A 22,509-nucleotide genomic window follows, 5' to 3' on the forward strand; every position below is an offset into this window, starting at 1 on the left:
CATGCTCAGGTGGCATCCCACGTAGCACAACCAGAGGCACAACTAGAATATACAACTAGGTACCGGGGGGCTTTGGGGAGAAGAAAAAAAAAAAGAAGACTGGCAACACATGTTAGCGCAAGGTGCCAATCTTTAAAAAAAAAAAGTTTTATTGCAATTTGACACAGGAATCTTATGCCTGTTGAATCTACTAGTAAATAATTTGGGCTTGTATTTTGCATGTCTTATTCATTTTATTTTGCTAGTAAATCATTTTTATTGTATTTTACAGAAATGTCATCCACAATGGATTGGATATTGGGGAAAAGAGATCCTCACCACACACTGTTTGGGAAGCACTCTCCTATTGGGCTGCAGGTCCCCAGTACAGAGGCAAACCCAGGCAGAGGAAGAAGGAAGGAAGGAGGGCTGACATGCTGCCCGAAGCACAGAGTCAGGCGCCATGGTGCGTCCCTCTGCAGCATTCCGAAGGAAATGTGCCTCAAGAGCACAGGAGGGAGGCTTAAGGCCTCTTTGCCAGGCCTCGCCCAATCTTACGGATGCCTGGATTCACCCTCAGCTCAAAGGAAATACCGTGTCCTTATTCTCAGGAACCTCCACTTCAAAATTTCTTTGTATTTCTGAAAGAACCTACCTCAGGATCCATCCTTAGGGCCAAGATTTCCAGCACACACAGGAATTACCTGGTCAGTTTCTCAGTCTGGCTGAGGCTACGCCACACTCCTGTCTCAAATTCTGTGACTTCTTTGATGGAAATTATTTGCAGAGCCTAATACTGTTACTAACACTTTAATACGGCAGCTAAATAGACCATTCACAGTAAAAGATATATGAATGGCTTTTAAACATATGAAAATGATCTTCAATCTTACCCGTAAATAGGAGGAATATAAAATAAAATTACTATAGCATTTTTCAAGTATCAGATTAACAGATTAAACAGTTCCATAATACACTGTGTTGGTGAGGATGTTGGGAAATTAGCACTCCGTAGACTAGTGGAGAGAGTGCACACCGGAACTCTCTAAGAATGAGTCCCTAAAACCTCAGGCCTCTCGGCTGATGAGGAGATCCTGGGAGGGAGATGGTCACTTGCCTCTGTTAATCTCAGGGGCCTTCCTCTCTTTAGACAGTCTCACAAAATGCTGGAGGTAAGGGTCATGCCAGTAGCCAATGCTTACTGCAAACCTGAAAGGGATGAAAAAGGAGGCAGATGAGTAGAGAACAGGTTCAGGCCAAGTTCCCAGGAGCCAGGTCAAGGATCCAGAGGAAAATTATCTCCCTCAAAAGGCCAATCAATGCACATAGAGTGCTCCTCTACAAATTTAAACATACTCATCCATGCATTTTTTATTCATATACATGCCCATCACGTTTCCCATAGTGGTCATTTCTTACCTCTCTCTTTCCTCATGTCGCTAATTCCTTTCTCAGAAGCCTAAACAGCAAATAACCTCCCCTCATACTTACAACTTACAACTATTTATTTACTTAGCAAGCTCCCTGGCCAGATCTAGTCACATAACTCCACTCAACCAAAAGTTCTGGGTCCAGAGAAGGGAGACCCAGAAGTATCTGGCAAACATCATTACTAACTCCCTAAGTACTTCTCCCAACTCTGTGCTAAGTGCCAGTCATTTCATGTCCCTTAAGGAGGTCATAGTGGGGAAACCAGGGGAAAGTAAACAAAACAGCTACAACCTGGCAAATGCTATGGTAGCCTAAACTCTCTCTCAGTGTACATTACAAGGAATTAAGGTTTTAGTGTTCCAAGCCTAGGAGCTGAAGCCCAGATTACCACTGGAAGTCTTCTGGCAACCATGAGTGGAACCAGCATCGGGACAACTGAGAAGTCATGGAAGGAACCTGGATCCCTAAGGCAATGCCACGCCACACCCCTGTGGACCTGGAGCCTGCTCTACCTCTCAACGGATAGTTTGTGAGATAATAAACGTCTTCACCATTTGAGTCAACTTGAGCCTGGCTTCTGTTACTTGCAGGCTGTAGCATCCTAAGTGATATCCCAAATAATACACCCATCTCCATGTTGCTTGATAAGTAAGCTGAAAATTAAGATATGGGTGTGCGCGCGCGCGCTCGCGCGTGTGTGTGTGTGTGTGTGTGTGTATGGGATCTCACCCAGCTGGATTCTGAGGCCCCAGAAGCAGATACTATATCTTTTCTTTCTATCTACTCACAAGGCTTGCTGCTGCCTTGACTGCAACAGGTGCTGACTTCCCTACAAACATGTCCCCCACAGTCTCTCCATCCATATTTGTACATCCATAGACACTCCTAAGGAAGCACATGTTCAGCTACTCGATGCAACAACTCAGCACAGAAACACACAAAGACTCACTAAAGGACACAATTTGCTATAAGCCCGGATGTCCAAGGAAAACAGCAGACCCACAAGTTTTACAGAGTAAACCTGCTCAGTTATCTAAAAGAGTGCTTTTCAAACAGTGAGCTGTTTTAATATGAAATCAATTGAATACTATGCAAGTCTGCATTTAAAAAAACAAAGTAAAACGGAAAATATAAGCATGCATTACACATAGTAAGGGTTAAGACTGTTTCGTGAAGCTTTTGTTTCAAGCACATGTTGGGGGTCTAAGTGCAATGAAATGGGTTTTCTCACTTTTGGTGGCCATGTGATGAACACTGATTTCAAAGGAATCCTCTGGTGCCATCTGGCGGTAAAAGCCATACCTGCAGTTGAGGCAGGAGTGGTAGAGCAGTGATGAGAACACAAAACAAACAGGTTAAGGGTAGGAAGCGGACTTAGAAATGATCTAGTCAACTCCAATATCCAGCGCAAGAATGCTTTCAACAGCATTAAGCCACTGCTTGACTACTCCCCACAAAGAAGGCACTCACTCCACTGCTAAGCAACTGCTGAAAAGCTGGTCAATTTGCCTCCCTCTAAGCGCTCCTTCCTGGACTTATTATTGCCTCTTGGATAACAAGGAGCGGTTTCTATTCCTCTCAGTTCTGTATTATCAGTCAATTAAATACTATTGATTCAGTCAAGCAACATTTATTGAGTGTCTGCTAAGTGCGAGGCATTGGGGATACAGTGGTGACAAGACAGAGAAGGGACAGAGACAAACATAAATAAGAGATTATAACAAATGAAGGATTCAACAGTATGGAGGATAGAGGGACCTACTTTAGAGAAGGTGAAAGGGAAGGCCTCTCTGAAGAGGGGATGCTGAGTTGAGTCCTAGGGAATTGGACAAAGTCAGCTGTGCAAAAGGCATTCCAGACGGGAGGAACAGCAGATAGAAACGCTGCGGGGTGGGAATGGACTGGGAGCGTTCTAGTATCAGAAAGTAGGCATGGGGGCTGGAGAACAGTAGAAAACAGGAGAAACCAGAGAGGACTCTAGAGAGAGAAGCCAGCTGAGGTCACAGAGGGCCTGGCAGGAGCCTGGGACTGATCTCAACAGCACACTGGACGTGGTCAGTGATGCGCAGCACAAAAGGTGGGGAGATGCAACAGGACGGAACACAAGTACATCTGATCCTAGTTCCCACAATTCCTGCTTCCTGGTGTTTCTAACACGTGTTTCTTTCTGATCTTCAAATCAAGATGACTGACAGTGGTTCCCCTGTCTCGAGGAAAAAGGACCTCACTGATTTGCCTATGAGATTGGCCAAGATAAAAAGCTTTACAACACACTGTGGGAAAGAGTAAGGAAGAGAGTGCTGCTGGGCACTGCTCATGGGAGTTCTGAGGTGAATGAGCATGTTTCAGGACTTACAGGCCATCAAGTGGCGATTAGCTGAGCAAATCACAGTGCATCCACGCAATGAAATACTAACCAATCTTGAAAACATAAACTAAAAGAACTGGACATGGCAAGATGGTCAAGATACGCTTTTCAGAGAAAAAGGTAAGACCAAAAATACATGTAGCGTATGTGCCACAAATAGGTGTGTTACCGTGCCAGGCTCACTTTTGCCTGCCACCTGGAAAGCCAAATACAGAGATGACGAGATTGCAGCAGAGAGAGAGTTTAATCACAAGACAGCCACGTGAGGAAGCGAGAGCATGAGTCTCAAATCCACTTCCCCGAAAATAGGAACTCAAGGATATTTATGGGATAGGGGGGCAAGGTGGTCTGAAATGTGGAGATAAGTGACTGGAGGCGAGGAGAGGTGAAGTAATTGATGATGTGTGCATGCATAGTCAGACTTCATGCCTCTTTAGAGGACACATGCTCACAAAATGGCAGTGTGAACATGATGTGAGGATGGGGTTTTTAGCCTCCTGACATCAAAAGGTCACCTATCAGATATCTGCGTGGGTCCAGCTGATGAGTTGGTGGTCTCAACTGGCCTGGAGTGGACAAAGGGGTTCTAATTCCTGAAAAACAGTTTAAACACCCATTACCATGGTGACCCAGGCTCCAGGGAGATGTTATCTATAGGAACCTAGAGGGAGTCAGATAGCATACTGCCTAAACAGCACAGTTAACAATGGGTAGGATAAACTGCTAAAAGCTATAATCAGTAATTGCAAAAAGGAAAAAGAATATTAGTTCCTAGCTACTTAATCATCAATGGCTAACTGGTTGCCAGTTTCATATGTGTATGTCTGTAAATACAGAAGTAGTGGAGGACTAATTGGTATCAAAATGTTAATGATTATCTCTGAGATTTCTGGGTTTTTTTAAATGTATCTATGTTTTTAAAATTTGTACACTAACAACCACATGCCATATCTCATTATATCTAAGATGCAATCAATTGTAAGACTGAAAAAAGAAAGAAAATACACTGCCGATTAGTTTTTCTTATCGCTTAGAATTTTAATTTTGTGGTTATTGAAAAAGCTCTTTTAGACTTCTTTAAACAGATTACCATCATCTCTCTCTCGTACACACACAAAAAGAAAAAGATGAGGGAAATAAGTTGATTAAGTTTTCACTTTCAGGATATCTGTGAGTTTCCACACAATAGCGACCTTCATACCATCGAGGGTGTTGGTGACGCCGCATTTCTTAAAAGACCATCATCATCTTTCTCTGAGATTTTCTTCCAAGCTGCTGCCCTTCACTCTGTAAGTTTTGATACCTTTTCTTGATCCCATCAGAAGGTATCAATGGATGGTTTTCAAACAGCAATCAGGATCTGTGCTCCTTCTTCAAATGGCCTTTAAATGGTATGGGGACAAAAGCATCCAGGGGCTGTGGTTGCAGAGGTCCAGCCCTGCCACCAGGAATAACGACCATGTCCACTTGCACAGGTAATGACAAATCTAACACAACCTGACAGTGACTGCAGGACACATCAAGAATAAATCACATCTGATTTCAAAAAAGTTAAAAGGCAAGAACACATGTGTCACAGAATCAATCAAACACAGCATTGCTTCACAAGAAGAAAACAGTAACAAACATAAAAGGCAAATATTAAACTAGGAAAAATATCTGTGACACACCACAAAGTATTAACATCCTTTCAGTATAAAGGACTAGTAAATTAGTAAGAAAAAAGCCCTAATATCCAAGAAGGAAAAAAAGGACAAAAGACAAAAAAAAGAACAATTCACAAAAGAAATCCAACTGATCAATGAACACACATATCAGCTCTATCAATAATTTTTTAAAAAGCACAATGAAAGCAAAAGCAGAGAGCAGTACTTCTCCTATCAAATTGGCAACAGAACTATTTTTTAACAGAAGCTGGCGCTGGAGAGGGCTGAGGAGGATGGCACTCAACACCGCCGCCAGAACAATCAACTGGCACAGGCACGTCGAAGGCACCGTGGCAACAGGTACAGAAAGCCAGAAAAGCATGTGTACCCAATGACAGAACAACCCCACTTCTGGGATCTTATCCTAAGGAAACAAGAATGGACACAAAGATTTTTGTACAAGAATACTGAACCTGGAATTATCGCATCAGGCGAACAAAGCAGAATACAAAATTACATATACAGGATGTTCCCAATTTTGCTAGAATGAACATATACATATACATAAAGACTGTCCAAAGTAGATACCAAAAATCTAATACTACTTATCTCCATACCACGATCCTGTGCATCTTGTTTGCTGTCCATTCCCATTAGTCCTCTGTTCCCAAAACCCAGAGAACATCCCTTCTACTTGTATGTCCTAATTTCATGTTTGAAACCCAGATGCAAAGAATCAAATATCTCAGATTTAGACAGACCTCAAAGATTTTCTCAATTTCATTCAATCCACTACTACTCTAAAAATTTTCATGACATTCACATACCGCATGTTCAATTTAATATGTCTTGAAATCAACTACCTTTTTTTTAATACTCAGAAGAAGATATCTGGTAGCATATCAGACCTAACGCATTCTGTAATAAATACCTAATTATTTAAATTTAAAATACCAGTCTGTGTACCGCCTAAAACCATCTCACATTCCTCCCGTGGGAAACACTGACCTGGCCCAACCTCTATCTATTCATCCAAGAAAGATTTACTGACTCTGTCCCATCTGCGTGGGTGTCAACTGCCACAATGGGAATTTCATGGCAAAGGTGTGAAAAAGCCTCCCATAGGCATCCCTTCATCAGAGGGTTCAGGGCACGAGAAGGTGCCCTCTCTGCTCGCTGGCTGATGAGGATCAAGGCTGGGTTGGTTCATTTTACTTCTAATCAACACTCATGAGTGCTCACTAGGCGCCAAGCATTATTCTAAACGCTTAACACATAGGAACACATAACCCTCCTAACAAGCCTACAAGGAAGGCACTGCTTTACAGACAGATGTTAAGGTAGTTTCCTCAAGATGTGCAACCTTGCAGAGAACTTCATTCTGCTGCTTTTCAAACCTACTTACCCACCTGATCTAGACCCCTCTTCCAACACTTCAGTTGTTTACGTCATGTGTATCTGTTTGTGAGTGTGCTTGTGTACCTGTTTGTATATACATACACATGTACAATAAAACACATACACGTATATACACGTGTGCATGTATACATCATCAAAAATGCGCAGTTTTGGAAAGACAGTTCACAAAAGAAGATACAGGAATGGCCAACAGGCACATAGAAAGATGTTTAACATCGTTAGTTGCCAGGGAAATGCAATTTAAAACCATAATGAAATGCTATTTCACACACACTGACAATACCGAATGTTAACAAGGATATGAAGCAATGGCAGTTTTGATATATTGCTGGTGTAAACTGATAAACCACTTTGGAAATTAGTCTGGCAATTAAAATACATACCCACCTTCTGACTAAGCAATTCCACTCCTAGACATTTATCCAAGAGAAATGAAAGACATATAAAATGTCCATTGCAGGCTATTCACAATGGCCAAAAACTGGATACAACTCATCCATAATCAGGTGAATGGATGAACTAATCAGAGTATATTCACACAACATAAAAAGGAGCAAACTACTTTACACTGACAAAGGTTCTCTCCCTGACCAAACTCTAGCCAGGCTCCCCTGAGCCCTCTTCTCGACAGGCCTCAAACTTGGTTTATTCTATAAAGACTTGAACAAACACTAAGATAGCTTCTAACAGCTCAAAGCCACACCCCTAGGATGACGCTAGTCCCCCTTGAAGTGCCCGCCTAAGAAAACTCAACGCTGGCAAAAGCATTTACTGTTTGTTCCAACCAACACTTAAAGATAGGGCCCCAGTCTTCCAGTTAGCAATTTCAGATGGTTTCACATGGACCGATCCCTCTTTCCCACTTTGTGTAATTTTTCTCTTCTCTGACTCTACTCATTATTCTCCTTACTCCCTCATTCTCCCTTTAAAATGCCCTCTGGACAAATCAAAGTTGGGTTTAGTTCACACTGGAGTCTTTTCTTTATTGCAGTAGTTATTAGTGATTAAAATCTGTCCTTACCACTTTAACTACTATCTGGCTTTGCTGATCTTTGACAGTGCACACAACATGGACGAATCTCAAAGAACACGTTGAGTGAAAGAAGACACAGAAAGAATACATATCATATGATTCCACTGACATGACATTCAAGAATAGGCGAATCTAATCAATCGTGGCTGAAATCAGAAAAGGACTGTTAAGTGGAGGTTAGAAGACTAACCAGAAAGAGATACGGGGAAATTTCTGGAGTTTCAGAAATATTTTATATCTTGTTTCTGGTGGTGGTAACAGATATATACAGTTGTCAGCACTCATCAAACTGAACACTGACAACTTGAGCTTTTTATTATATACATTATCTTCCTCTCTCCCCCTCCCCCCACCTCCCTCTTCTTCCCCGCCCCCCACCTCCCACCCCCCAATTTCTCTTAAGAATACCTGGGGAAATTTGGGGGGAAAAAAGATAAGATGAGAAATGTAGTTGACCCTCCAAGTTCCCTTTTCAATATCCACTCACCCCTTTCTCCTTACGAAGAGGGACCCAATTTTGTTTGAGGTGTCAATCTACCCAAGTAGAAATTCTCACCTCCCCACGCATTCCTGCAGCCAGGGGTGGGGCCACATGTCCTAGTTCTGGCTAAGGAGAAGTACATAGAAGCCTACAGGATAGGGTTTCCCGTAAAGCTATTGCTTTCCTGATGAAAAGGGACAGACTCAGACACATGTCTTTTGTTAGTACCCCTTCCTTTTCTTTCTTCCTGGAGCACAGCTGCTCAAACAGACTAAAAAATTCTGATATTCCCTGGTACAAACCTATTCTTACCCTGTGAAACAAGCTATGGGAGCTCTGAATCAATTCACAGCTAAGTAACTTTGTGAGTCAAAGTTTTCAGGCATCAAAATGAAAAAAAAGCAATTTCAACTGGAACTCAAGAATGACAAATGTATTGCTGTGTTAAAATATATATAAGAATTTAGTATATAATCCAAGTGATGTTTCAAATCAATGGGAAAATAGAGACCATTCAATAGATGGTGTAGGGACAACTGGCTAATAATTTGAGATAAAATTAAGTTAGACTGCTACTTTATAATATATAAAATAATAAGGATAGATGAATGATCTAAGCATAAAAGTCAAAAACATAAAAGTGCTACAAGAAAATGTTAGAATGATTGAGAATATGGTCTTTCAAAGCATTACCTGAAATCCACAAGCCATAAAGTTAAGTTGTCAGATTCTGCACCGTAAAGATTCACAATTTCTGTATTATGAAATGTACAATACAAGCTAAACTGAAAGACAAGCATGAGTTTGAGAGAAAATACTGCAACAAATACAGAGGCAACAGATTACTATCCCTGACATAAAAAGTTCTTACAAATCAATAATAAAAACACAAATAACCAAACAAGTAAAAGACAACAGCCCACTAGGAAAATGATATGGAGAGAGGGCTCACATAGAAAATATCAATCATAGTGAGCAGATTAAAAATTCTGCCTCACTAGTGATTATAGTAATACAAATTAAAAAGAAGTATTATTTTCCAGCTGCCAGTTGATAAACAATTTAAGAAACTAAGAATATTCGGTGATTAGCATCTTATTCACTACAGATGGGAATGAAAACTAACATAACCTCTTTCAAGAACCATTTTACAGAAACTTCTCCCCTGAAATCCATCTCATAGGAAAACTCAAGCCACGTGCAAAAATCCAACAGAAGAGCAGTCAAGTAAATTACAACCACACTGCGAATACTGTGCAGCCATTAAAAAGAATGAAGTGGATCTGTGTGAAACTACATACAATAGGTTCATATTATGCTACTGAGGGGAAAAAGTATTCACTTTTGTAATTAATTAAAAAAAGTTTTTAAGAGAAAAAAATGATGTGATGCTAATATTCTAGATCTAAGATCATTATCTTTCACAGATATTTTCCAAAATTTAATTCCTCTTTTTAAAAAATGGGAAAAAATCCACAATTTATTTGACTTTCTTGATGGGCAACTTTGGCAGCTAATTTATCCTCAATAGAATGTTCTAGTTCTAAAGTGACATATCATCTCCAGGGAGGAAAGCAGCAGCCACTGTCGTCAAAATATTTCTGATGAAAATTTCAGCCCTGCTCTCTGGGGCACAGCTGTGAAGATATGATTAGTGTGCTGGAAAGGCCGAGGCCCCCAGGAAAAGTCCGCCTTTCCTGAGAGGTGACACTGTGGCCTGCCTGCATGTCAAGAGGGGCATTTTTCGATTCCATTGGAAAATCAAATTAAACTCTGTAATATTCACAATGGAATTTCAGATTTACAGCCCCTGGACTGGTTTCTAAAACATACAGATAACTGAAAACCAGTAAAACAGAAAACCAGAATTTTAAGACCTCATCAGGAAAGGTAATCTTGACCATCTACACTGAGTTCCTCTTCACTTCAGCCATCTGACAAATTATTATGCGTCTACAATGCACACGGCATTAAGGCAGACATGGTCCTTGCTCTGTACCACATTTACTCTAGTCAGAGAGAAAAACATGAAACACTATGTCTGAATTACAACTGGGCTGATGACCACAAAGGCGATGCAGAGAGTGTCATGAGGACATATAACAAGGGCAAGATCTTGACTGCGGGCATCAGAGAGGCCTCCTTGAGGGTTCCTCATCTGAGAGAAACCAAAAACCTTGCAGTCATCATTGACACTTGAGTCTCCCTCGACATCCAGTCTGTCAACGCATTCCATCAGCTCAATCTACCTTCAAAGTGGACCCAGAATCTGACCGACTCTCAGCACTTGCTCCACTACCATCCTGATCCAAGCCACGAGCATCTCTGACTTGGGATATTCCAGTACCACTAACTCATCTCCCTGTTCTATCCTTGTCCTCTACGGTCTGTTCTCCACAGAGAAGCTGAAGCGATCCTGTGGAAATTCAAGTCACGTCACCTTCTTCAGTTCAAAATCCTCCAGTGGCTTCCATCTCAGAGCACAAGTTAGGGCCTTACAAGAGCCTGCAGCATCTGTCCCCACGGCATCCCAGATTCCATCTGCTACTCTTCTCCCTCTCACTCATGCTGGCCTGTGGCTCCTAGAACAGGGGAGGCCAGCTCCTGCCTCAGGGCCTCTCTGCTCTCTGTTCTGTCTACCTGGACACTGTTTCCCCAGATATCCACAGGGCTCACTCCTCACCCCCCACAAGTCTTTCCCCAGCATTGGCCTTGTCAGCAGGGCCTTCCCTGGCCATCCCATCTCCAGTGACAACTCCTTCCAACACTCCCACTACATCTACCTCCACCTGACATGCCAGGTATTTTGGCTTCCTTTCTGTTTGCCTCCTGGAAAAAAAAATGCACCATAAGAGCTCCAGTTTTGTTCACTACTGTAACTGCACTAGAACAGTGTCTCCAGAAACTGAGCAGGCACTCAATAAAGAGTGTTGAATGGATGCCTCCATCTGAGAGATGATGTAGAACTACTGAGACAGGAAGGCTGGGAGGAAGCCTTGTGGGCAGAGGGAGCAGCGTGCTGAAAGGCCCCACAGAAGGCAGGAACAGGGCATATCTGAAGAACAAAGGAGACCCCAAAGGGAAGCACGGAGTGATGTGAAGTGAGGCTGGAGAAGTACGACGGAGCAGGCAGGGCTGTGGAGAACACGTAGGAATCCTTGGTCTTTTTCCCACAGCCACAAGAAGTCATTAAATGAGGGATTACATATGCCCTTTACAAACCTCTGGCTTCAGTGGGAGATATGGATTTGGGGGAGGGAAGAGTGACTTAGGGTCCTCAGTTAGCGGACTAGTGCCATAGCTCAGACCACAGGTGACCTCAGCTTGCAGTGAGATAGAAGCAGCAGAGGTGGAGAAAAAGAGTTGGTTCCAGAAATGTTCAGCACACATAATCAACAGGTCTGGGGGACTGATCGCATCGGGGTAAGTGAAAGGGCAGTTCCAAGCTGACTCCTACCTTTTGCACTTGGGAACTGAATGAACAGCCCATTCACTGGGTTTGGGGAGGTGACGAGGAGGAGAGCACATGAAGATGATCTTGAAGACAGTTTTGGAAATAATGAGTTTGAGATCATTCTGAGACCTCCAAATGGAGTTTTCCAGTCAGCGGTGGGTATCCAGGGCATGATCAGATCATGAAGGGTGTAGTGTCATGCAACGTCGTGTAGGTTTTTACCTTCTGGTTGATGGGACATCCAAAGGTTTTAAGTGACAAAGTGATAGGACAAGATTTGTGATTCCCCAAAATCACCCTGGCCACAGCATAAACACTGGGTTGGAGGAGGGGGTTAGACCAAAGCAGGTCCGACAACAAGGACGTGGTGCAATAGACCGGGTGAACGAGCAGACGTGAGCAAGGGCTACGGGAGTGGGGAAGGAAAAGAGCACAGACCTTCTCTTTGTCACCACCCCATCTCCTGCACGGCTGCTGGGGATTTTTCTACAACACACACCAGATCATGTCAGTTCTTCCACTTAAAACCCCTCAGGACCTTCTATTCACCTTGGGACTTCTACATTTCATTCTCTGACAACCTCTCTGGAGTTCTCTGGCCACCCACACCCCTACTGAAAGTCCACTTCTCCTAATACTCTGCATAATCTGCAGATAATCCTCTGCAAATAATCCTCTGCATCAATCTGCATTGCTGTTTAGGTCATGTTGTTTTCTCCTGCCTGACAAACACCTATCTTTTTAAGACTCACTTCCTCCACTGTGAAAAGAAGAAAAGCAGTGCTGACATCCAGGTGCTAGCCCGGTACCATTGATGAGGATTATTTTAGGCTGGTTACTTTTAAAAACTGCAGATGAGGAAGCTCTGAGGAGTGGAATTTGCTTGCCCTTTGATGAGAGACATTTGTATTTGTGAAGGAAGTCTCCATCTGTGGGGAGTGTCTCCCTCTCTGCACCAGGAGGAAGGGAGATGACCCTATCTCTGGAAACTTTTAATGGGGAGGCAAGGACTTAAGTCTTGTTTATTGCACTTGTCTGGTAACCTCATGGTTACCCACCACCACCAACATCCTCCTTTGTCTTTAGCTGAAGATAATATTTAAGGTGGTGGCTTCTGCCATTTACTTAATCCTGTTTGATTCTTATCTAAAAGTTATAAGACCACCCAATAACCAGACCCCACCAGCACTGATACCACTTTAACAACTTTTTTTTACATATTCTTTCCTTTCTCTTGTAAAGAGATAACTCACATACCTATGGCTTAAATTTAGCCCTACTCTCAACCCATGTGTGCAGCAGCAGCAGCAGCTCTGACTGCCCATGGGTCCTGTCCCCATGCAGCAGCTCTTGACTGCCCATGGGTCCTGTCCCCATGTTATTCCACACTATTATCTAAATAAAAGAGCACTACTGCCAGACCTTGAGAGTCCAAGAAATCTTTCTTTTGACTCTTCGGCTTGCTGACCCCACTTCACCATGAGCCAGGCTTTCCTGTTGTTAGAAGCTGGCCTCGTGCTCACACAAACCATGCTGTTTACCTATTGGACATAAACTTCTCACAGACACCAGCACAAGGTCACGCTGCAACAGCGATGATGTGAGACAAAACAAGACCACTTCATCATTTTGCCTAAACAGACAAATAGAAGGCCGTCATGCCATCCAGAAAATACCAAACATCCCTCTCTCCTGGCTGAAGTGAGCAACTGTGGCTTCTTTATGAATTATATCGTTTGTCTCACTCTAGTCACAATTCCTTCTAGAATTGATTGATTGAGCTACACGATCACAGAATCGTCCCTGCCTCCTGTCAGCACCCAGTCCAGAGCAAATCCCTGCTTCCTTGAACCCTCCCCAAACTATCCACCCAAAGCCCAAATCCTGTAAGTTCTTTCTAACGCCCTCATCCTGATAGGCCACAGAGTTCCCTATGATGTGAGGCCTCCCTCATTACAAAGAGTAATTAAACCCAACTGGTTTACCTACTGATGTGTTTCTGGTGGTCTTTGCTGGAGGACATGGCAACTCTAACAGTAGGATAGGTTGGTTAAGATTCTTGTAGGAAGTGAATGGAGTTCCAATCTGAAGGCTTCTATTTTCTATGTTAAGCATGCTCAAAACATCACCCATATTATCTTGAGAATGAAGGGTTGGGGGGAGTAAATCAGAAGTTTGTGGAAAACGTCTGCATTAAATATTCTGGAGCATGGGAGAGTGACTTGACAAGAGAATCATACTAGAATGGTCAGGCTCTGTGAGGGCACAGGTGAGGTGGGGTGACATGAATTCGAAATAGTACCCAGCTGCCCTGCTCTGTGAGTCCTATCACCAGTACTCAAGACAAAAATGGGTAGTTTGGTTTTGGGCTTACTGGGACTGAAGGGCAAGGGAGTTGAGGCATTGCCAAGAGAATTCCGGAACGATACATTATGAACCCCGAGCTCAACTGAGAGGTAAGAGCCTAGAGGAAGCGTCTAAAGGATAAAAAATACCATGGAGGTCCTATGGAAAAAGATGCTGAGGGCCTCAGAACAGAAATCCAGGCTATCATGGTGGGAATGGCGACAGGTGGATGAGAAGAGGTCAGCACTGCAGATGAGGCTTTGAAGAAAATGAGTGCCCTGGGTGTACACTGGGTCCTCCACATGCACACTGATGTGAACTAGGATAATGGCAAGAATTGAGGCAGAGAGGAAGGCTGTGGGCCAGGCACCCAAATCTTCAATGAAATAGGGGAGTAATCAGGCAGAAAAGAGTAATGAGGAGGAAGAGAGGGTGCTCCAGCTGAGGACCATGGATCTCAAAGAAATGGGGCAGGGGACAAAGAGCAGAGAAGACACAAATCTCCAACCTGCTAATCCTGAGATCTGCAGTGTATGAGAAAACAGAAGCACCACTTGACAGGGCCTCAAGAAAAGGATATTCCTAGGGAAGGGCCAGGGTCAAGGCAAAGAGAGGGAGGGAAGGACTAAGGAGAGGCTGAGGAAATAGAGGTGGCTGGTGATTATGGAGTGGTAATTTCAGAGGACACTGGGAGGGTTTGGGGGGATCATGGGTAAACAAAAGATTAGAGAACTGACTAGGGGCACAGCACGACAGGGAAGATAAGGAGAGAGAATGGGGAGTGGGGAGAGTTAGCTATCATGGTAAGTGCTTGACAGATATCTGCTGAAACAAATGGAATTATTAGGTATAAACCTAGTATATCCAATCTGACGAGTCCTAACTATCAGATTGTAGGAGTGATAGCACGAGGCCATCATGACAACAATGATGGTGATGGTCTGATGACACCTACTGTGTGCCGAGCACTCCACATTTAATCCTCACAACAACCCATGAGACAGATGACCTCATTAGGATCCCCAGACGGGCTCTGTTCCAAAGGAGGGAGCAAGCAAAAACAGAAGTAACGGAAGTGTAGGAGCCTCGAGAGACTGACAGGCTTTTTTAAAGTTACTTTAGGGATTTTTATGGCTTAACTCACGGCGGCAGACACCAGCCTGACCCACAGCTACAACCTATTCAGTAACTTCAACCAAATACTATTCAGACTGGAGGAAAATCAAAACTAATATAATAATAACTTATGGAAGCCTTGACTTTGTGCCAGATCCTGCGCTACCTGCTTTGCATCGATTATCTCACTTAACCCTCACATCCAAAAGGTAGGTTACCACTATCATCCCCACTTTAAAGGTGAGGAGACTGAGGCAGAAAGTGGGTAACTTGCCCATGATTCACACAAGGAATCCTTATTTAATAACATGACTTTTTCACAAGATTTAAAGTTTTAATACATTACAGTAAAAATGCAGATCACAGTATCACAGAACCTGAAAGACACTGAATCTTGCAAAAGATCTTAAAACATTATATTATAGATGCTCACAATTTCTTTGCATGTTTTTTCAGATGAGGGAAAACCCCATGCAAAAAACCTTTGATGAAATGCCTCCGGATGACGAACGTGTGTGGTCTTTTCAGTTAGGACCTATCCCAGAAGATTCTGAGTCAGTGGGTCCAGCGCAGGCCCTGAGCATCTGTGCTCTTTTAAAAAGCCCCACAGACAACAGTGATGTGCAGTGTGAGTTGGGAACTACTGCCTTAGATTCCCCGCAGTTCCAAACCCAAACTTCCCCTACATGTTTAGACATCTGCAGACACAGAGGGCATTGGAAACTGAGGCAGAGAAGAGCTGAAATTATAAAAACCATCCAACAGAGAGTCAAGGAAAAACATACTCTAGTTAAACTATTTCTCTGTACATTTCTTTGTGTCTGAACTATTTTATAGCTAGTTTACTTTTAAATAAGTTTGCAAAAAATGTTACCAACAGATATTAAATAAACCAATAAAACCAATCAATATCAAATAAGCCTAACCCTAATGTGCTACTGAAAACTATTTTATTTCCCTTTGATAATTCTGACGGCACTTCAGATTTTCTTTGCAAATAGCAGTAGATACGAGAGATACTATTTCCAATTCAACAGTGCTACAGATGTGATCAGTAGCAACTGCGCTGGAGAAGAAATAAAGTTGGGTATAATCCATTTAAGTCCACACATTTCACCACTAACGGTCTCCAAGCCTTTAACACCTATGTACGTATTTATCCATTCATTTAATCAACCACTACTAACAACTACTAAATGCCAGACACTGCTCTAAGTACTTTACTAATAACGAAATATCATTCAATCTTTACACTCACCTATGAAGTACCGATTATGATCACCCCATTTTACAGATCAGGGAAGCGAGACACAGAACGGTTTAGTAACTCGCCCAAGTTCACACAGCTCCTAAGTGGCAGAGCTAGGGTCCGTCTGACACAGTCTGGCTCCAGAGTCATGTTCTGAAGCACTTTGCTTAGTCTCCAAGAACGTACAAAAAGTGCCAGCCTTTGTTTTCCCCACCCTATAGTCCCTATGCGGGCCCAGCTTCCAGGGCATTCTTTCAGTTCCTCTCCTTTCTTGCTCTCTCTGAATGCTCTCCTGCACTATTTATTTATTTTAGTTCTAACCTTAAACATCATCGTCTAAAATACGACCTCTAATGGTAAATGCTGTATTTCCCAGCACTCAACACAAAATTGTAATTATCTACTTCATGTACTTATTTGCTCCCTGTCTATCCTTTCCAACCAGGCTGTGAGGTCCACTACGTCATACACCACGTCAGTCTTGCTCATCATGTGTCCTGATCACTGAATACCCACCAACCAACCAGTAGAAAGGAAGGGCCTGGCACAGAGTGAACTCTCAATAATTTCTGTGGAAGGAAGGAATGGAGGGAGTACCCTTGAGCCTCATGCTTTCTTTTTCATGCTTTCAAGTGCAGGATACATACCTGTGCTCACAATGCTCCCCACACAGCCCCCTAACAGGTAGGCTCTTGTGCACACACTCAAGGGCTCTGGAAAGCTTTGGGCTCTGCACACAAATATTATGTGGTCTAGACAGGCCATTTTCCCCTGAACTGACCTGAGCTTCAGGTGCACAATGGGGATGATGACAACCCCAGTGGAATGTATCCTCTAAAAGAGGGAGACCTGCACTCCTCAGAAACCCATCGAAACCAACGCTATTATTATCTACTTCACCTCTGTCTTTCCAGCAAGACTTGGTTCCAAGAAGCCAAGACCACGGGTGCCGCTTCAGCGTCCCACTCCCGGGCACCGCATCCCCAGGCTGGCCCCGTGCCCGGCACACACCACCCGTTCCATGAACGTGTGACGCGCACGAAGAGACCCCCCTCGCTCCCCGCGCCGCACAGCTGTCTCGCGACCTGACGGGCACCTCTTGGCGCACAAGCCTGTTCCTCAGATACAGGCTCGCCTCCCACCAGCCCCCAGCCCCACGCCCCCAGGCCCCAGCCCCCAGGCACCTCTTGCAAATAGAAGCATCTTCGCAGGTGCTGCGCACTCCCTCGTCGTCTGCGTCGGGCGAGGAGGAAGGGCCGGAGCTGAAGGAGGGCCTCCTCAGGCTAGTGGCCATGGGCGTGGAGGGCCCGGGCTGCTGTGCCCACCGGGGACACGGAGCGGCGTCCACGGACGCCGGGGGAACCAACGAGTCCGGGAGAAAGCAGGGGTGAGCGGCCGGACTCCACCCGGCTCGGCTAGGCTGGCGCGGCTCAGAGACGCCTCCCACCACGACGGCCCCGCAGCTGTCCCCTCGTCGGCGCTGCCGCCGCCGCCTAGACGCTCACCGGACCATTTCCCCGCCCCGCTCCGTCCGCAGGCGAGCTCATTGGAGAACTCTTTCGGCCCCGCCCACGTAACCCGGAAGTTCACCCGGAAGGAACGTAAACTTAAATGGACGCAAGATCACCGAAGTGCTTTCAGGGAATTGTAGTCTTAGGTGCGTAGGCAGGCCGCCGGGTTTCTTGTTGCTGGTACGAAATTTTATAACTGCAATTAACTCAGGGCGGAAGAGCTGGCAGGATACTCGGGACTAGGGCGAAGGGCAGAGAATCCAGCCTGGGGAAACAAATGTCAGCATTACAGTCAGTCGGGACTCAATCTCATTCAATAATGTAACAAATATTTATGGAGCGCCCAGTCTGCGCCAGGTACTGTGCAACGTGCTTCCCACGCGTAATCGCCTTTTTTGTGAAGGAAGGAATGTGTGGAAAAGTAATACAATGGAAAACTATGTAGCGCCGAAAATAAACCAGAGCTCCCAGTTACAAGCATCAATGGCTGAATTTCAGCAACATACTATTCAGTGAAAGAAGGAAATATAACGTTTTTGTAAAGTTCAAACCAAGCAAAACTAATATTGTTTAGAGAAATGCACATATGTGGTAAAATACTATACAGGAAGGTAAAGTAATGAAGGGAAAAACGGGAATCAGGATATTTGTGACCTTTAGTAAGAGAGGATGGTAGGACACTGGAAGACAAAGATGGGAATGGGGAAGGAGTACAGAGACGACTCAACGACTTCTCTAGTTGGGGTGCGTTCACATGTTTGTTTCATTATTATGCATATTCAAGATGTTCACAACATATATTTTATGCTGTGTTTATTATGAAACATTTTATAAGTAAATAAAAAAGATGTATGCGTGTATATTTCATTTCACTATCTGTTGGGTACCAGGGAATAGATATACTCAAACTTTAACAACCTTGGATCACACACACACACACACACACAAGCAAAACAAACAAACAACAACAGCAAAACCCAATACACATATCTTGGGTCAAGATCAGATATTAAAAGCTATTCAATGGAGAAAGAAGAGCTCACTGATACCCAAAGTAGAAATGACACTGGGGAAGGCAGAGGTTAGGGAGTTTAGCCAGGGGGAGTCGTGATAAGATGAAATCCACCACTCTCCTTGACTCATTCTCAGCCTAGAGGGTATTGCAAACCACTGAACAATCACAGTCTTCCAGCTTGACAGTGTACACAGTCCATGGGTATTAGTGGGTAGTAAGTGTCACAACACGTAGTAGAAGGTGTGGATCCCATAGCTCTGGATGGTGAGGCTGAGGGTGACTGGAAGAAAGTGGAGGCAGATGCATTGATATACCTCTATTGATTGATGAGCAAAGAATGCTTGTGTTCTTTGCCAAGACTTTGAGTCAGAAAAACCGGTGATTCAGAGATTTTGGTCAGTTTTTCGGTGAGGGGCCACCCCAAAGCCTTCCTGCAGACAGGGCCAGCTCATTCCATTTAAGCTCCTGATCAAGGGGCTGGAACTTTACAACTTAGCAGAGGCATCTGGAAGTGGCAAGCTTAGCCATCTCGGGCTGCATGATGTCTGCAAATATGTGACTGCTCTGGGGTAGCCGAGAACAGTGTCCCAGCCTGAGAAAGTTCAGTGCCACCTAATTTGCATCCTCTGACAAAGTCAAAAAAAGAGTGACTGGAGTTTACAATCCACATGAACATTAATATTTGGAGAGAAAATCTGTGTATTAACCATGGAACTTCTCCCGGGGAGGCTAGAGAGGACATTTGTTGCATTGCCTGTCCAGGATTTCATGCTTCTATTACAAGAGCTAGAGTTTATTCTGAAGAACTAAACTCTCCTTTCGGTCTACCTGGATCAGGTGAGGCTCCATGCCTGGCACTGAGGGCAGACCTTACCAAGGCCTGTCAAGCACATACAAAGCACCCCAGATATACTTCCAGGGTATGTATGTGCTTTTGTGTGTGCAGAGCTTCACCAGGTTGGTCCAATCAGAATGAATCCCAGGAATTGAATGAAAGTTACAAAGTCTGGAAGTGCTCTCTTTCCTGCCAGACTTGAACCTGGGAGGAGGTAAATTTGAACCTACTGAGAGTCCTCTTGCCACCTTATATAGCCTGAGAATGATGCTAATGGGAAGGCTAATGGAGTCTGAGGCAGTGTATGCGTAGCTAGGGGTGACCTGAGTTTAGAGTGTGTTAACTGATGGGAAAATTACCAGAGCCTATGGAGCTCGTCTGTCAGAAACAGGAGAATTCAGAAAGATGAAATAAACTGTCACCTGGCAATTGCAACTTTACTCCTGGGCTGGGCACAGATTATCCCTCCCTTCCCATCATCACATCCTAGCACCTCATTCAAATCATTATCTTCCTTTTTTGTGGTTCCATCTTTGGCCTGATTTCCCCAACAAGCCTTAAACAGCTGTAGTCTGTTAGAAAGGTTATCTTTCTTCCATTGAGTTACTATTGCAACTTTGTCAAAAATCAGTCGGGCGTATTTGTTGGGACTATTTCTGGGTTCTCTGTTCTGTTTCATTCATCTATGTGTCTATCCCTCTGCAAATACTACACAGTCTTGGTTACTGTAGCTGTATATAAGTTGTGAAACCAGGTAGACTGATGGCTCCCACTTAGTCTTCTTTTGCAAAACTGTTTTAGCTATTTTAGTTCCTTTGTCTTTCCATGTAAATTTTAGAATTATTTTGTCTATAGCTACAAAAAAATCTTACTGGTTTTTTTTATTGCGTTAGATCTCTATATCAATGTGGGGAGAATTGACATCTTTACTGCCTTTAGTCTTCCAATCATGAACATGATCTGTCTCTCCACTGATTTAGATCTTTGATTTCTTTTCCCAGTGTTGTGTAGTTTTCAGCATACAAGTCCTGGACATGTTTTGTTAGATTTACATCTAAGTATTTTTTTATTAGTGATCCTAAGTGTATTTTTAACTTTGCTGTCCACATATTCATTGCTCGTACACAGAAATACAACTGACTTTTGTGTGTTTATCTCCTTCCTATGACATTGGTGAACTCTATTGTTACTTCTAGGAAGAATTACTTTTTTAATAACTACTTGTGGTATAAGGCATGATATTAAGATGCAATATTATGAACTGTCTTGATATCCGGTAAATCTAGGGGACCTCAAATGGCCTAACTGCAATTCCCCACTCCTCTTCGCCCTCTTCTCCCACACGTAAGGTCCCCTGGCCAAACAACCCTTCTCATCACAGGGACCAGACACAGTGCCTGCTTGTTCCCGACCTCAGGCTTCAGTTCCCTATCATGGAATTATTCCAACAAGCCCATCACACCCTCCTGTGGGAACCAGGGCTCACCTCACCCTCTTGTTACCACAGAGTCCTGTTACTACCCAAACCTCTGCTTGTTCAGTCAGCCCCCAAGTGCGATCCCCATGTGGCCCTGCATGGTGTGTGTTGTCCTCCTCCCCAGGCTGTGAGTATACATGATAAACTAACAAACTCCTGCTCATCCTGTCTGTTTGTTGCCGAGTGTCCTGTGTTCTGTGTTCAGACATCCCCATGAGTCTTGGATGGGAATCTCTCTCTCACCAATGGAGTAAAGAGGAGGTGACTAAAACAGCATCATAAACAAGATGACCCAACCTCACCTGAGGACACCCAGACATCTTTCACTAACTATTCCTCTTCTAACTAACTGGGTCATTGGCAGGAGTTACCATCTCGGGTGTGAGGGCCGATTGCCGGCCAGCTTGAGCTTTAGCTTGTGTTCTGTTCTCTCAAGTGGATGCTGCCATCTCTTCCCACCCAAATGTCTCATTCTTGCCCACAAGGCAAAACATATTCTTAATTTACTGTATACTGGACTGAGGTGCCATCAGGTGTGGCCTGTGTCTGGCAGGCAGTCTCCCAGGCTCGCACCTGAGGCCAGTGACAACACAACCTCCTAACTGGTGGGTGCTTGAGTTCCACTTCCTGAATGTTGGGCTGGTGCTCCTTGGTCACTGTGTCTAGCCCGATTACCATCAGTGGCTGCTTGGGGCAGTCACAGAGACACTGTTTGGGAAAGTACACCCCCCATACAGTCCTGGGGATGACCCCCTCTTTAGCTCGAGAAAAGGAAGGAGGCCACAAGCCCAGGAAGATTTCAGAAGGACTCCTGGTTCCCTCCTGAGTCAGTGCTGTTCAGGCAAAGGCAGTGAGCTCACCCATCTCCTGTGCTGCTGCTCATCTTGCTGCTGTCAGGGGCTCTCCAGACCCATAAGGGTTTCGAGGTGCACATGTATGGCAGCTCATGGCCCAGGCACTGATGACAAAAGACAAAAGTGTGTGTAGGGGAGCACTTCATATTCAACTTCTCTCCCAATGCAAAACCCCTAACCAGCACACTTGGGCTTTGCTTAGTGTTGTTCCTGACCAGCATGCCAAAGGACTAATCTTGTCATCAAGAGGCTTGAGGTCCCCACCTTGGCCATAGACAAAATGACCTCCCGGATG

General features: G+C 44.1%; 3 protein-coding genes across 9 annotated transcripts in view; 2 read left to right on the top strand and 1 right to left on the bottom strand.

The window, feature by feature from the left end:
- The window catches only part of LOC138921491 (heparan sulfate glucosamine 3-O-sulfotransferase 4-like), a 64,205-nt gene extending 62,232 nt beyond the window's left edge, over positions 1–1,973 (top strand). For all 3 annotated transcript variants that reach the window (XM_070255653.1, XM_070255654.1, XM_070255652.1), the window contains exon 9: positions 272–1,973. In XM_070255653.1, coding sequence (XP_070111754.1) covers positions 272–506 — 235 coding nt within the window. In that variant the 3' untranslated portion in view covers positions 507–1,973. The remainder of the gene's footprint in view (positions 1–271) is intronic.
- Positions 1–18,122, bottom strand: part of LOC138921492 (leucine carboxyl methyltransferase 1-like) — a 28,433-nt gene extending 10,311 nt beyond the window's left edge. The window contains exons 1-2 of one of the 5 annotated variants that reach the window (XR_011434114.1): positions 17,707–18,059; positions 1,097–1,188 (exon numbers count right to left, since the gene is read on the bottom strand). Coding sequence is in view for 2 of the 5 variants with exons in the window: in XM_070255655.1 (XP_070111756.1) it covers positions 1,097–1,188; positions 17,707–17,816 (202 nt within the window). In the remaining 3 variants the exon portion in view is untranslated. Of the gene's footprint in view, positions 1–1,096; positions 1,189–17,706 lie in introns of all 5 variants that reach the window. The other 4 variants (XR_011434113.1, XM_070255655.1, XM_070255656.1 and 1 more) reach the window with 4 other exon arrangements.
- LOC138921490 (ral guanine nucleotide dissociation stimulator-like) overlaps positions 1–22,509 on the top strand; it is a 265,069-nt gene that overhangs the window by 92,573 nt on the left and 149,987 nt on the right. The window lies entirely within an intron of this gene.

The sequence above is a fragment of the Equus caballus genome, chromosome 30, assembly GCF_041296265.1.
Source record: "Equus caballus isolate H_3958 breed thoroughbred chromosome 30, TB-T2T, whole genome shotgun sequence".
Taxonomy (NCBI): Eukaryota; Metazoa; Chordata; class Mammalia; order Perissodactyla; family Equidae; genus Equus; species Equus caballus.